Source organism: Rhipicephalus sanguineus, chromosome 7 (assembly GCF_013339695.2).
Source record: "Rhipicephalus sanguineus isolate Rsan-2018 chromosome 7, BIME_Rsan_1.4, whole genome shotgun sequence".
Classification (NCBI taxonomy): domain Eukaryota; kingdom Metazoa; phylum Arthropoda; class Arachnida; order Ixodida; family Ixodidae; genus Rhipicephalus; species Rhipicephalus sanguineus.
This window is the reverse complement of record NC_051182.1, coordinates 162943176-162959552: the sequence shown is the minus strand read 5'-3', so window position 1 is coordinate 162959552 and position 16377 is coordinate 162943176. Positions and strand designations below refer to the sequence as shown.

General features: G+C 44.0%; 1 protein-coding gene across 1 annotated transcript; it reads left to right on the top strand.

Moving 5' to 3' along the window:
* Positions 1-1218: 1218 nt before the first annotated feature.
* Positions 1219-15351, top strand: LOC119400440 (uncharacterized). Its single transcript, XM_037667471.2, has 2 exons — positions 1219-1460; positions 13822-15351. The coding sequence occupies exons 1-2, from the start codon at positions 1298-1300 to the stop codon at positions 14313-14315; spliced, it is 657 nt and encodes a 218-aa protein (XP_037523399.1). The 5' UTR covers positions 1219-1297; the 3' UTR covers positions 14316-15351.
* Positions 15352-16377: the final 1026 nt, after the last annotated feature.

The following is a 16377-nucleotide window of genomic DNA, read 5'->3' as shown; positions in this document are numbered from 1 at the left end:
GTTGCTGTATGTATGGGGGAAGACTGCAGTGAGCATCCCCATGCCCTGCTCAGGCATGAGCTTTTGATCCTTGATCACCTTTATTATCGCTTGAAGATCGAGCCTCGCTCTTTTTGGTCAGTCTGCAATTTCTCTGCTGCAGAATTTTCATCTTGAGCTGTTTTATCTTCCCGACGCAAACATGAAGCATTTCTTTGTAATGCTGCCCATGCAACTGTCAGATCTTCCACAACTTTTTCAATTTGAACACATATAACGGCCGGAGGGGCCTCGGTTATGGGCATTGCACGGTTCAGACCTACTGGTTTTACTCGCTGCACTGCTTAAATCAATTAATGCAAATAACAAAAGGCACGAATGCAAGGAAAAAAAAAAACAGGTCCTTGTGTTTTGCCCAAATCACGTTACTTAACCTCGTAGCTGCCAGCTACCCCTTCATAACACAACAGGGCAACTGATAACGAAATCTAGGGAGTCTCAGCAAACGGTGCGTCCTTTTCCTATTCGTGCCAGCGGTATCAACAAGCACGAGAATGTGTATCACTGGGTTTTGCAGATGTTTTACAATTGCGTCAAGCACAGTCGGTCAACTCCCGGGTCGCAGCCTAGTCCGGTCGAAACAATTCGGCGAGAAGTGCCTTTAATATGTGATTGCCGTCTTTTGGCTTCCAGACTTTCCGTCAAACAGCCTGCCCCGACATTCTTCGAACATATGGGTCCTTAAGAAACCGGTTAGGAAAAAAGAATGACAGTCAGATGTGAGACAGATTACGACATCACGCCGACAACGTGCGCGTCGTTCGAGACCGGGAAGTGGCGGGACCACGGTGGATGACGCACTCCCCAAGATTTTCCTTAGAGTGTATGCGCAAAAGGCACATAGCGCGCTTTAATGCGGCGCAGTACTGTGACAGAAAAGTTTTTAAAGGCTCCGCTAATACGGCTAGTTGGATGCACTTGTCAACGCATCTGCGTATCTGCCACTGAAGCAAAACGGCCCAGCAAAAAACTCATGCCTACAACCATACTAAAACCGTAACTGCCGTAACTAACGTAAAAACGTTTACCATGTTTTAACCTTCAATTTTGTCATAATATATGGGCACATTCAGTTTACTAAAAATATTTTACAATTTATGAAATGTGCGAATTGTATTTGTGACATTGCTTTTTTTTTTTAATAGCCTTCTTTTTCTGCGGTGCTACGCTGTGTCACGTGACAACGCTGGCGTGGCTGTTTAAAATTTTGGCGCAGTAGCCGCTATCTTCGTGTTTATGTGAGCCTGCCCTGCTTCCAATGGAAGGCCAACTGGACGTGGATGACCTCGAGTCCCAGAAGTATGCGGAGCTGCTCGCATTGGCCCGGGAGCTGGGCTTCACATGCAAGGGCAACCCGAAAAAGGCCAAAGTCGTCAAGTTCATCCGGCAGTCCGTTGCCTGTGGGCTCGTCAAAGGCAAAGGTCTGTGTACGTTTATGCTGCGCATAAGCATCGGCAATTTTAAATTGTCATTCAGTCGGCAGTGTCTGTAGCGAGAGATACCGTGCCCAAGTTATCCCGGCGAGCGTTTGCTCCGCGCGTTGATTTCTAAACATACTTTTTGCGATATGGGCAGCGCGTCCCGGACAAAGGACTAAAAGGAATTGACACAGACGAGCGCTAACTGACAACTCTAACTTGCCGTTCTGATTCGGTTGATTTCTAAAGTGCTGTTGGCCACGAACAGCTTTCCTTTTTGTCGACCACGGTGTAAGAAAAATAAGTGTTTCCGACCATAAATATTTATGTGCGTTTGCCGACGTTCTCTGCTGGCGAGTGGCCTGCTTTGCTGACGTACTGTGAAATCGTCGCTTGATGCGCCGCCCCCTGGCCACCACCACATGGGCATTCTGAAATTTACACACGAATGCTCGACAGGAACTGTGCGTTACCGCCAGAGAAGGCTTTATGGATTGTTGCCGGCACTTCGCCCCCATAGTCTGGCTTCAGTCATCCGACCAAACTGCCGGCATTTTTGCGTGAGTGGTAATGTGCCGGCGCTGTCGTCTTCGGCTCTGGACTTTGTATGTTGACAAATATACATAACTTGCAACTACGTCACACCGCGGAACTCTGGGATACGATTTCGCGGCATGCGCCGCCATTACCGAGCACATGGCAGCAGACGACACCGACTCAAGCTGTGCGGCTCTCGCATTTCCCGTCAACGCTGCACATCGCAACGGCGATTTGTGCGATATTTGGCTGCTGCACGAGAAGTGTTAATCAATAATAATAATAATAAAGACCAGACGCGGGGACGTACTGTATGCCAAACGCGATCACAAACCCGTGCGACCGCACGAAAGAGCTGTCCGAGAAACGGAGCACAGGGCTTATGCGCGCGTAAACAGGAAGGACCTCAGGCGTTGCACAACGTTTGTGTGTGCGGGTGTCACTTCGTAACAGGCAAGTTATGCTCCCAAATCTCCTCACCTTTTCACCGAGTGTATCACCACGAAGTTATGCGCGAGGTCAATTTTTGTCGAAACGTGCAGCACCGAAATGAACACAGCGATCGCGCCTTGGTTTTTGGGACGCCCTCTTAGCTCTTCGGTGAAACGAACCCTGACTGGGCGCCAAACATGTTATTGGGCCATGGTTTTATGCAGCAATCAGCGACGAAATCTGTGCAGTTTGAGCGCCGCAAAATGCAGGCGGAGAAGAGTGCCGCTGTGGATGACTCGTGCGAAGTTGTTTCAACCATTACGTGCGACACCACTGACAACACTGCAGGCTGCGTAATGTCCTGAATGATTCTCGTTCGTCATAAGCGCAAGGCAAACGATCAAAACACACGCACTACGCCGAACGATCCGCACACGAACGTAAACACAGCGCGGTCACTAAGACGTATGTGCTCGGTGATGGCGGACGGAAGACAGGAAGTGACGTCACTTGCAAGTTATGTATAGCGAGAACGGCGAAGCGGCACGGCGGAGGTTGCTTCTCGTTTTAAGGGCACTGGTAGATTGCATGGCATTATTTGGAAGTGCCTGCCATATGCACTCCACTTACTCTTTTGTGAGTTTGTATGAGGAGGCTTCGCTGTCGGTAATTGACCTTTGCATACACACTCTTGTACAGACTCTAAAGGTTGGTTGCCAATCGTGAACTTTTTCACCAGGCTACTGAAGACTTAACAAAGTGAAGACCACGCTCGAATTATTTCGTTAAATCGAGAATTTCGTAAAGTCAAGAGAAATTTTTTGGTCCTTCGAAATCTGGAATTGTAACACCCAAAAGTTACCAAGGCATTGTTTTTGCCAGCAACCCACACCTGCACGTCTGAAAAGTTCGCAAGGGCGGACCAGTCATAAGAGGTGGCATGTCCGGGCGATACAGGCCAGGTAGACATGAAGCTATGACAGGCTGCTGATATGCAATGACATTGCGCAAGCAGGATGCGATCAGTGCTATCCGTCGCCATGAAATAACCGAGGCAACCATCACTGCCTCTAGCACCATCTGGTACATAAGAGTGCTACCGAGTCCGTTGTTTCGTGCGTGGGTTGAGAATGCAGCCTCGTCGAAGTAAAGCTAGGGCCCTAAGGTGCCTGCATGTTTTAACAGCATGGCGTTGGAGCGCACGCTCGAAGAAAAATGTCTTGGTAAGAATTAGAAGGAAGTCGCAGCTTCTTTTTACTAATTTATTTCAGGAAAAACTTCATTGAGTCATGTTTCGTGGCCACATTTGTTTAATTCCGGTTGATAACACCAAACCCTACAGGTATTTGCCAGGGAATGGAAATTTCTTTGTTAGATTGGGAACTTCGTATAATCAGATTTCGTTAAAGTTCTAACTGTATTCATATTCAGCCCTGCTTTAATGCTTTCTCATAAAATGCTCTGTTGGGCGTGTTGGTTCATTATGTAATAGATTGAGCGCAAATTGACGGGACACAAGAAGACACAAGACGACTAGATGAGCACTCACTACCAACTGGTTTTATTCAGAAAAAACATAAGTATATAAAGCATAGTACACCACAAGCACGCCTGCGCACAAATCACGTGAGAAAAGTTATTAATAAAGTTATCTTAAATTCCGCTGATTAAATTCTGCTGAGTGAGTTTCAGTTGATTCAGCGGAATTTAAGATAACTTTATTAATAATTTTTCTCACGTGATGTGTGCGCAGGCGCGCTTGTGGTGTACTATGCTTTATATACTTATGTTTTTTCTGAATAAAACCAGTTGGTAGTGAGCGCTCGTCTTGTGTCCCATCAATTTGCGCTCAATCTATTACATAATGCTTTCTCAGCATAGGTCTTCTTTTGTATCTTATCATTACTGAAGAACACGGTGTCGTCTGCTAACCTTAACCTGTTAAGGTACTCTCCATTAACCTCTATTCCTATTTCTTCCCATTCCAGGCATTTGAATACTCCTTCTCAGAATGCAGAGAATAACATTGGAGCAGCTCTGTCTCCTTGTCTCACCCCGTTCTCTATCACTATTCTATTTTTCTTCTGCAGAAGCACCGTCCTGTGCCTCTCGGTCTTTGCGAATGTCGGTTTTTGCGCTTTAATGTTCTCAAAAGCGACGCAGCTGTGGAGTCTGCGGATGTTTTCTCAGCATAGGTCCTCCAACTTCAATTGCTGCCAAGGTACTTGTATACGTTTCAGGTACTCCCTGGTGATGCAATGCTTCCGTGACTGCTGATATTGCTACCGAGTCCAATGCCTTTTTGTTGTCTATAAAAGCTGTATAAAATGGTTTGTTGTACTCGGCATATTTCTCAATTACCTGATGGATCACGTGGCTGTGATCCATTGTAGAGTACTCCTTCCTAAAGCTGGCTTGCTCACTAGGTTGGTTATAATGAAGGCTTTCTCTTAGTTTGTGAATGTTTCACATATCACCGAAAGTAAGCTGATTGTCCTGTAATTCTTCAAGTGTTTTATGTCTCCTTTCTTGTGTGTTATAATGTTGGCATTTTTTCAGCTCAATGGTACATTTGATGTTTTGAGGCACTGACCGTAAAGTGTCGCAAGTTTCTTGAATATAAAATCCCCCATCTTTGATCATATCGGATGTTATGCAGTCTTGACCTTCTCAGGGAACATGTCTCTTCTGGCCTTTCTAACCTCGTCGGTAGTTACACATGGGGAATCAGTGTCCTGCTCAACTTTTCTTTCACTTGAGGATTGACTTATCTGCGAACTGTACAGTTCAAAGTAGGATTACTCTGCCACCTTCACTGTCGTTGAAGTTTGTGAATGTCATTGGCCTGATTATCCTTTATTGCATGTATTTTGGTCCTTTTTAAACAGCTTCCTTCTAGCTGCGCTGACGCTGCCGCTTTTTCTTTTATTGCTGCCGTAATCTCTTTCAGATTGTAGTATCTTATGTCACTGACATAAGAAACTTGTTGTTGACCAGCTTTGTTAGCTCAGGAAATTCAATTTTTGGTCTTGACTTATTCATTCTTATTGGGTGTTGTTTCTCTATTAAGTCCTGTGTGGTTTGGGAGAGTTCACTTGCTTCTTGCATCAGCACTTTACCTCCAACTTCAATTGCTGCTTCAGAAATCAGTCTAGTTACGGTTTCATTCATTCTTTGTCTTTATTTTTTTGTTTGAAAGCTTTGTATTTTTCCTCAAGGAATAAGTTCACTGTTTTCATTCTGACTACTTGTAGCTTCGCCTGTTTTATTATTTCATTTTGCTCTTGTCCTGAGGTTAAGGGCTATTTTCGCCCTCTCGCATTTATGGTCACTGCATTTCACCCTGCCTATCGCTTCCGTGTCCTGTACTATCCTGGATCTCTGCACAATATAAAATATTTCATTTTTGTTTCATTGTTAGGGCTTTTCCATATCCACTATTTTTGTGCTTCAGAATAAGGTATTCATTATTTCTGGGATTTCTGCTAGCATCCTTCCTCTGTTGTTCCTAGAGTTGCTTCTTTCCCTTTCTGCCTTCTTCGCACTTTAACATTTAAGCTTCCCGTGACTACAGTGTACTGTGTACGCATCGTTCACATTGCTAATTGAACATCCTTATAGAACTGGTCTACTTCTCTGTCCTCGTGGCTGGGCATTGGAGCGTAACACTGTACTACTTTCAGTTTGTATCTTCGGCTTTGTTTTATTGCTAACCTTTCACTGATGCTATAGGAGTCTTCAATGTTGCCTTCAATGTCTTTGTGGATAAAGAAGGAACCCCATACCAGACATATATATATATTTTTTCATGGATCTCTCTGTAACAGAGGACATGTCCATTTGTCAATACAGTGTAAGTGCCTCACTTTGTCTAACCTCATTAAGGCCAATGATATCCATGTTAATGCCTTCTAACTGCTCGAGTAACTCTGCCAGTCCAGCTTCGCTTGGTAGGTTCCTTGTGTTCCAGGGTTCAGTTTGTACGGTTCGGATCCAGAGATTATCAGCACCCTCATTGCTTTACTATTCTGATCGCTGCTGTGTTTGGATCTCCTGCAGCTGCTGGAGTCTGAGTGCCAGGGTTGAATCGGGAGCTTCATTCGGTTGGCGGTGGCCAGATACTTCACCAGGGAAGCCAATTCTTGTTCTGGTGAGGGAGTCCCATGTAGAGAGGCAGCAGGAGTGTCCCCTCGGGTGCCCTGCTGGCCCAGAGGCCTCCCACCAGAGGAGGCATTATCAAGTGGTTGTTGTATTCGTGAATGATATGTAGATATAATTTTGTTTTAAAATACTGGGCATGAAAACACGGACACAAGAAAGAAGTCAAGACACCACAAATGCAGACTAACAACTGCAAAGCGCTCAACAGCAGAAAAGAAAGATGGCATGAAAACTTATCTGCGCATGCCCAGGCAATAGCCGAACCTATCAATCTGGCACGCATCGGAGACTATGTGAAAGATAATTGTTAAGCCATTTGATTTATTCTTTATGCAAGTTAATCAACGGCTGACTCGCGCATGCGCTACCACTATTGTCGACATGTCGTGCCTCAATCATTAGATGCGTTTCTTCATTCCTGTGCCTGTACAAAACTGTGCATTCATGGAATTTTGGTCTGGACTTGCGCACTCAACAATGTAAAGAGAGATTAGAAGGTGAGCCTCCAGATAGCAATCTCTTACGTTTCAATAATCTCTGGTTAACACAGCGGCCCATCTGTCCTACATAGAAGCAACCGCAGCTAAAAGGAACCTTATAAACTACACCTGTACGGCGGTCAGTGAATTTGTTGCTGTGTTTTATGAAACAAATGTCAGTCTGCTTGTCATTACTCGCTCATATTTTCACATACAGTCAACCGACGATTAACTTGCATAAAGAAGAAATCAAATGCCTTAACAATTATCCTTCACGTAGACCCCCACGCGTGCCAGATTGGTAGGTTCGCCTATTCTCTGTGAATGCATTGATAAGTTTTCGTGCATTCTTTCTTTTCCGCCATTGTGCGCCTTTGCAGTTGTTAGTCGGTGTTTGTCGTGCCTTGACTTCTCTCTTGTGTCCTTTTTTGTATGCCCAGTCTTTTAGAAAGAATACTTGCCAACTAGCTCAGCTCTCTCTTATTATAATTTTGTGCTTGTGGCGCATCAGGCGGAGGAAGATTCATGAAAGAAAAAAAAAAACCAACCTGTTTGTACACAGCATGAAGCTGCGGAGGAAGTGTGGATGGATTTCACAGAAAGCATGGATTTCCTTTGTAGTTTCATGCTACAAAAGAGTGATTGACAATTTCTGCTTCTAAGTTTTATTCTTGCATATCCATTGAAAGCTTCATATGACACAGCCACATTGTCCTTAGTCCGCTGAAACCCTATTGACTTTAGATGCAGGGGTAGCACAGGACATCCTTGCTTTTTGTGTTGGATGCCACACTGCGATGTTTGTAGATGTGGCAAACATCTTGGAGTGTACCCTGCAGACATATGTCGGCAAAAAATGCGGAGCTCACTCAGACTCACTCATGGAATATCTTTTGCCCTTAGGGCTCACTCGGACTCAGACTCGCTAAAATTTGTCTCAACCGAACTCACTCGGACTCAAAGTCGCTAAAACATTACTCACTAGGACTCACTCAGTCTCGCAGCTCGATCTGAGTCTGAGTGAGTCGACTCATGAGTGTGGTTGCCGACCTATGCCTGCAGAAACACACACAGCAGCACAATTGGACATGATGCTGGTTCAGTTAGTTTCTCCTGCCCCGCGTGCTCTTACTTTATTTGGTAGGAGTATGGTGGCTAGAGGGGGAAGTGTGACGGGCGAGAGCGGAGGGCTGTACGAATTCCCAATGAAAGATGGCGGTCACACCAGGTGGCGCTACCTGCGCCGTAGGTGCTTGCGGCGGCGTTTGCCTGCTTTGCGTATGGCCGCTAGACGTTAGTTTCACTTGTTTCTAATAATCGCTTATACCCCGCGCCCGTGCTGTTAAAGGCGCTATGTGTTTGTTTCGCTAAGAAGCATGTGTTGCAAGTTCTTAGCGGTGTTAAGCAAGAGGAAAAAAAAAGAAAACCAAGAGTGCTTTTAAATCAGACTGAACTGGCGTGCCTCCAGGTTTTCATATTTAAATGTTTCTTAATATCGGTTTGCTTTGACATGTTTAATCTGCAACAGTGTGCAAAACCTGGGCTAGTTGGTTGATTTTCATGGTAAAAGCAGCGCAAAAAGATGGCAACACGAAAAGAACGACACAGGACAGGCGCTGAACTGTTCATCGCTGGTCCTGTGTCGTTCTTATTATCGTGTTCCTTTTGCGCTTCTTTTACCATATTTATAGTCTGCTTCAGTTGAACTAAACCACTTGCTTGGCTGCATAGCTCAGCTGCCTTTAAAGTGTTTTTTCCTCTTGGTGAAGTGTAAACTGTTTACAATCGTTCATAGCGAGTATATTGGCTGCAGTGCAGTGCGTTTTTTTTTCCGCACCCACCTCCCCCTCTTCATTTCCTCTGTATTGTAGGGGTTCTCTTGAGCGCGAAATGTTCAAAGCATTTACATTTTCCGGCTCCTTTTCCTTGAAAAAATTGAAGTGGAGATTGGAATGCTGCAGCTGGAGGCTCTTTGATACTGAACATTTTATTTTATTATTTTAGCGATAGTTCTATCTATGCAAGGACCAATGATTTCTGTTAACTTACGGCTTTGGATACATACTAAATACACGCAAGGGAAATGGTAAAACATGTTTGTTTATCACACATTTGTCATCCCATAATTATGTCAGGCATTTGTTATCACATACTTCCCTATCACATTAAGAGGTCAAATTACTTGACCCTCCTCAACTTCAAGTTTTTGGCGCTCCCTTTGGACACTCCTGTCTGCTTTTCTTTTTTTTGGTAAAGTACTTCAGTGCCTCGCCCTGCGCTTGCTCTAGCGTTATATTGAACTGCGGGTTGTGGTCTGGCGGGGTCGGTGGAGATGGTGTCAAGCACATTTGTCAAGAGACTGGCCAAGAAAGCCACCCTTTTGGCGACGGTACTACGGAGATGGTCGAGAAAATGAAAAGTTCAAAATAAATTAGGGCGCCATGCTTTTAAAATGGTAAAAAGAAATGGCACTGTGATCGTGCAGAACATTTATGACAAGAACTTCTGCGACCTTGGTATGAAAATACTCCCCCCCCCCCCCCCCCCCCAAAAAAAAAAAAAAAAATTTCGAATTAGTCACCCTGCTTCAAAATGTGGGTGCATGTGAGAGAGGCATTTTTAAATGAGACAACCAGCATGGACTAATTCATACTAACCCGAGTTTGGCATGAAAACCACCCGAAAACGGGCGTGTGCCCCCGAAAACAGATTTTAAGCTGGGCTTCTTGTAAACGATTTTTGGGGTGAACCGCACAAGGGCAGAGGGTTAAACACCACGATGAGAACAAGGACAACAAGGGAACGAAGATGATAGGACAAGCGCTTCGTTCCTTTGTTTCCCTTGTTCTCCTCGCGCTGTTTTAGTTTCTGCTCTAATTATGAACAGACTAGCCCTCATCAAGCTGTTACCAATGCACAAGGGCGAAACAAGAAAGGTGCGTTCGCGTTTGCTAGCTTCACTGTTCCGTTTTTGCGCATAAGTTCTCCACAAGGTTGAGATGGGCTGTTTTCCTGGGCCTGCGGTTTCCGAAAATAAAACAGTGCGAAGAAAAACACATGACTGCTGTTTAATTCTTTCCATTGTCATTTCAGAACAACATAAAAGCCGCATTGCAAAAGTCTGTGGAAACAAAGATGCTTACACACACACACACACAGACACACACACACACACACACACACACACACACACACACACACACACACACACACACACACACACACTGTTTCGGCTGGCAGCACTTGAGCGAATGGTAACATCTTGTGCTGCTTTGCCTTAGAAACATGGGCGAGATTTTTTTGTAACCAATTACAATGGCTTTGTACAGAGTGGTCAATGTCTAGAAAGAACAGAATGCTGCAAGATCCGTTGCACCAATATGGCCTCTGTACGTGTTTGAAATAAAAAAGGAAAAATAAAAAAGGAAAAGTTAAGTAGCTTGAGCGCCCGCTTTTTTGCGGTACAAAAATGTTTGTCATCATATAGTGGATGAACGACATATATAAAACGGTCAGAAATGGCCTTTGTTTTGGTGAGTACTGCGTACAATAAATGGTACAAAGACTTTCGAATGTTTATCAGAATAAATAATCGAGTTAGTTACGACAAAAAATACAATCACCAATTGTGCATTTATGTGACGAATCTACAATACCGAATTCGTTCTGTCACGCGGCTGTCTCACGGGCTCGCAGGCCGCAAGTAGGATTATTGGAGAGCACCAGTGCAGATACGCAATCGCGATCACTGTGTTAAACATTTCGCGGTATGCGCAGTAACACAACGGGTTTTCACGTCGGCTGGTGTTCCAATGTGCTCTTCCTGAAGGTAGCGAATGGGCGTGACAATATGGGAGGAGTCGGCTAAACTTTATTGCTGTATGCGTAAGGACCACTCGGTCTGCCGTACGACTATGATCAAAATAAGGCGCGCAAAATAAATGACGCTTTGAATCTGCGTACAGGTTGGCACTTGTTTTGCCTGTGCATTTCCCTTGAATATGCAGTTTCACAGTTCAATTCACTGCTTATAATCTTCTCAAGGCTGACGCAGCACTGCGCGGCATAGGAGTGGTGTGTACCAACTTGTGGAATGGCGCGGCTTTCTTGGCAATTTGAAAATGCAATCACTGGCTGCACATGCTCCGTCGAAAACGTGCGCGCGGCAGCGCGCAATCGCTTCCGCGGGTGAGCCAACGACCTTCGACGTTTTCAGCGGCCCACCAGGGGAGCATCTGGTGCTGGCGTCGTGCTCGCAAACTTTAGGTTGCCTCGTCTACAGTAACTTTCGAGGCTGAATTGCGTAATAAGCAACCTTTCTCACCATTTGTATAAACTGGTGTCAACATCATATTAGCAAGTTTTTCTGGCATTGTACAATATGAAAGATTCTTATCATAAACCCTCAGTGGAGCATTATGGAACGATGAAGCTGTTTGTGTTTTGTTAACAGAGGGTGTCTACCAACCTTGAAAACCCTTGAATAGTCGGGGAGTTTAGACATGTCTGGAGAAGTTGGGGAATTGTAATGGAATTTTTGAAAAACCTGGCCTGGTCATGAAAACTGACAGACGGCAGCCTGCACAACCATCATAGAAACAATGTTCAACTTTGATCAAAACTTATAAGCTGCCTTCTTCGGCTACAACCACAGTAAACAGCTAAGCAGAAATGTAAAAAAGAAGCAGTTTCATAACTGTTGCTTCTACAGATCACACAGCATATCTCAATTCCCAAGCATGACTTTACTCGTGCCGATAAATTAGTGCTAATAAAGATGGGCTGGCCTGCCGAATTGGGTGAGCAACAGGAAAGAGGAAGCAATCACTGAAAAAAAAAAGAGAAAACGAGGGAGCGGGTAGAAGGGGAGGTGGGTATTTCGCTGAATCATTGTTGTCAAAAATGAGCACCACCTGACATGGATAACCTCACGGTGACAGAAGAACGGTAGAAATACCTAGTTTTGGATATTTACTGTTTTAAACAATAACGACGAAGAAGACGCAGAGACTGACAGATGTAAATGGGACAAAGCGCATTTTTTGCAACTGTTTCAAATACCTAGAACAATGGCTTAAGGCACACTGGTTTTCATTGTGTATCTACAATATCTGATGGATTCAAGAGCTGATATGTCATGAAATGCACATCGTGACTTCATTGTTACTAAGCTGTAAAGTTGAGGGCCATGCAACATGCAGTGTAGCGGAAAATGGTACATTTGAGAGATCGGAGGATAGCAGAATGGTTCAGGGAACAGACAGGGGTAGCGGATATTCCATTTGACATCAAGTGAAAGAAATGGACCTGGGCCAACTGCATAATGTGTAGGACAGACAACCAGTGGTCAGTTAAAGCTACCGAATGGTCATTAAGGGATGGAGAACACATTCGAGGAAGGCAGCAAGTATGATGGAGTGACGAAATTAAGAAAGTTTGCTGGGATAAAATGGACTCTGCTTGCACAAAGCAGGGTAAACTGGAGGTTATGGGAGAAGCCTGCAGTGTATGTAAAGTAGGCTGACAATGATGAAAAAATGTGGGAGAACACCCTTCACCTTGCATATTTCTGCTTGTCACAGTGATGATTTTGCTGTATCAATAATTATTTTGGCCTTGCGTAGTCTTCTGGTTAACATTGATGGTTGAGCAGACCAACTGCACCAAATAGGTGCTGGAACTGGGTTTGATCCTTGGCGAAGGTGTCAACTAGTAGAGATTTCAGCAAAGTTTGTCTTGTCAGGTGGCATGTTGGTGGGGTAAGACTTCCATTGGTAAAAAAATTCAATTTTGGAATTTCGCACTCACCCGATAGAGAATTTTTTAATCTTTCAGAAAATATATCACACTGGGGCACTCGCGGTTTCAAAAATAACTTTTGGTTCTTTTTCTTTGACACATTGTCAGGAAATGCATGTGTACTCCTACGTGATTTTTGCATTTTTCTCAAAACATTTTTGAAGTTTGTGTATTTTTTTCTCGGGGGAACTATCGGGCTTAAGCAAACAAAAGTTCTCACGTGTGTTATTTAGTGGCATTTACATAACTGGAACTAGAATCGGTAGCCTAGGTGCATTTGTATCCTTTCAGTATAAAAAAATTCACAAGTGGTAATTTCTATACCTCGACAAATGTAAAAAGCATAACAAATCTAGTTTTTGTTTTATGCTCACATTTTCAGTTCCATCTTTGTAAAACGTTAGTAGCTACCCTTTGCAACATTACAATGCTCTGCAGGCAGCAGATCTTACGAAAAACGTACATATGTAGAAAAACTAAAAAAACGAATATAAAAAACACTTAACACAATCTGAAACTAATTTTGAGCTTTAGTGCAACCTCGACTACCTTTAAAATACCTTGCAAATTTTATAGCCATAACTTTTATTACCACCGCTGTACAGTTAAATTTTGACTCCCTTTCGAAGTCTCATCCTACCTTAAGGAAAATTACTGTCACCAAGTCACAAAGAATGGTATTAAAATTCTGCAACCTGTGGAGGTTCCTGGTTCACAATGCAATGGATGTTAACTTGTTTTTGGTCAATATCCATAATCTTCATTGAATGAGAATTTTTCAACTGCGGGCTTTTTTCGAAAAAAAAAAATTTGTCTGCTTCCCTTGTAACATTTTGTATTCTGGGTGACCATCTTTCATTTTAATTAACTCTAGTGCTCCGTTTGCTTCGGCATGTCTTACCATTTCTTACCAGTGCATACATTATTTTGAGAGGTCATTATTTTCAACCTTGCAGAAAACAGCTCTGTGACATTTGCCCTCGACACAGCCACGGCAGAGTCGAGCCCCGAATCCGTGCAGCCAAAACGTGCCGTAGCTGCCAAGACACCCGTGTCAAAGTCAGCATCTAAGGTGAAGAAGACTCCAAACTTCTCCAAGCTTCATGCTGCTGAGTTTGCCAAAATGAAGTCCGTGGTAGACTGTGCAGCTCACCGCAACATCCTCGTGAGCTCTTCCAGCCGGACACCCAAGTCGGCTTCCCGTATATCCCGTCTCAACGGCCTCCCCAATACCAATACATTGCAGACACCCAAAGTTGCATCGCGCATTCCCAGGTTGACAGTGAACAAGGCGAAGACTGTGCCTCTGAGGGAGCCGGTGCGAGCACGCATTGATCCAAGCCAGCGCACGGCTGCTCGGCAGCACCAGGGACGCACCATCCTGGGCAAGGTGCGCTCAAACAGAAGATTTGATTTGCTCATGGCAAAAAGGGGCCTGGTGTGTGACTGAGGCAACCTGTATGTTCTTCATCACAGGTTCAGCTGTCCAGCTTGCTATTCTTTTCTTTCAAACATGCTTGGCTAGCAGACTCGGAGAACATATGCTGGAATAGTACATACTGTTGTGTTTTTTATGCTGCCGATTCCTATGCACCTGGACGTTTTTTACTGCATCTGCCACTTAAGTCGTTGGCTCACTTATTCTGCATTGCGCCATCTCACCGTCAGGTCAGTACTTGGTGGTTGAGATCTCCAAATTGTGTACTGTTCGCTCAATACGAAGGTTTGACCTAAACGATGTCAACAGATTTTGTTTGTGTCATACACTTATACCTTTCTTTTTCTTGCACGTGTTTGTTTTTAGAGAAAGACAAACATGCTAGTATTTTGCAATACATGCAGTGCTATTTTAATAGTTCGCTTTATCTTTCAGCACATGCTGTACACTATTGCTTTCACATGCAGCTACTAGCAGAATCAAGTACATGCTGCTTTTCATCATATAACCATCTGATATTTGAATTTTATTTAGACAGTCGTTTGGGACGAAGGGGCTAAAGGCAGATGCAACTGCCTGACAAAGGCCCCCCTACCCATACACTGCTCGGCGATGGAAAACCATGTAAACATAATGCAAAAATGCAGATACAAGAAAAGCAGGTCAAAATATAGGCAATAGGCAAATATACAAAAGTAAGATGGTTACGTTTTCTACATACTTGTTGATCTTTTGTAGATTCACAATATTGAATTCAGCGGTCGCATTGCCGGCTTAAATGCTTTTACTCAAGTTGTACATAAACTTTCTTTCGATCATTCTGTGTGCATGTGGTTTTTCCCCTCAATATCTACCATAAGAGTAAAAAATTTGCAGGTCATGTGAAATATATGCATAGGAACTGTGCTTGCAGTCTGAATTCCTTAGTCTCTTGTAGTTTACAAATGATTTCAGACATATGGCATGCTATATGAAACCTTGTTTTGCCTCTGTCATTGTTTAAACTTTGTTTATATGTATGTAGCAGCATTACATTACATCAAAGAAATTGCAATGAATAATGCAAATGGGTCGCATATGTCCCTGTATATTTTCCTTGAGTACAGGCCTTGTTTGCGTTACATTCATTTTGTACATTCGGTTTCAAGCATGGTCTTAATTTAAGTAGTGCCAGTGACTGGAATAGTATCGCACATTTTAGTGGAATATATTTTCAGCATATGTCCCTGTATATCTTCCTTGAGTACAGGCAGTGCCTCCTCTATTTTTCAGTGCCTGGGCGAACGCTCTCCTCGGGCCGTCGAGCGCGCGCTCCGCATCCGCTCGCCGCTGCCGCGTGGTGGCGCTGTGCAAGTAACTACGGAAAGCTGGCGCTGAGCGGCCGCGCGTATCACGAAGCTCACGAATTCGTGTATGCATCCGAGTTTAATTGCATTTGTGCTTCTTGCAGGCTTTCACAGGTACAGGGGGATGGAAAGAAACGCGAACATAGCGGCGCGCTGTTTTCATCACACTTTAACCGTGGTGGCAATAAAAAGATGCTAGATGTTCTTTTATTATGTCATGGATGACGTCGTGTTCTCATCAATTATCGAGGCTATAACCACTTGAAAATAGATACGAAACAGCAAAGAATGCAGATGCCGCATGTTCGCGTCTCTTTCCATCCCCGCTGTAAGTATTCCGCAGGCAGACTGTCAGGCCGTGCTGCCGGTTCGATACTTGCACTCGAGTTTGATGGTATTCGCGTTTTATTTTCTATTTCAGTCTATTGCAACCGCCCCAATGCCGTAGTATGTCATACTGTTGTGTTCCACTCTGCAAATGGAACTGAAAGAAATCACGATTGTCTTTTTTTTATTTCCCTTTATTGATAAAGAAAAAAAATCTCGCAGGGTTCCTTATGCATTCATCTAAGACGACTGAAAGGCGAAAACCATCTTCTTCTTTTTCTTCTAGTCAATGTATTGAACATTCCCTGCCTCCCTCCGAGATATTTCTGCGCCTAACGTGGTTTTCTTACAGCCTCAAGGATCGGAGGCAGTGCAAGCTTTCTGCACATCAGCGGAGGCAT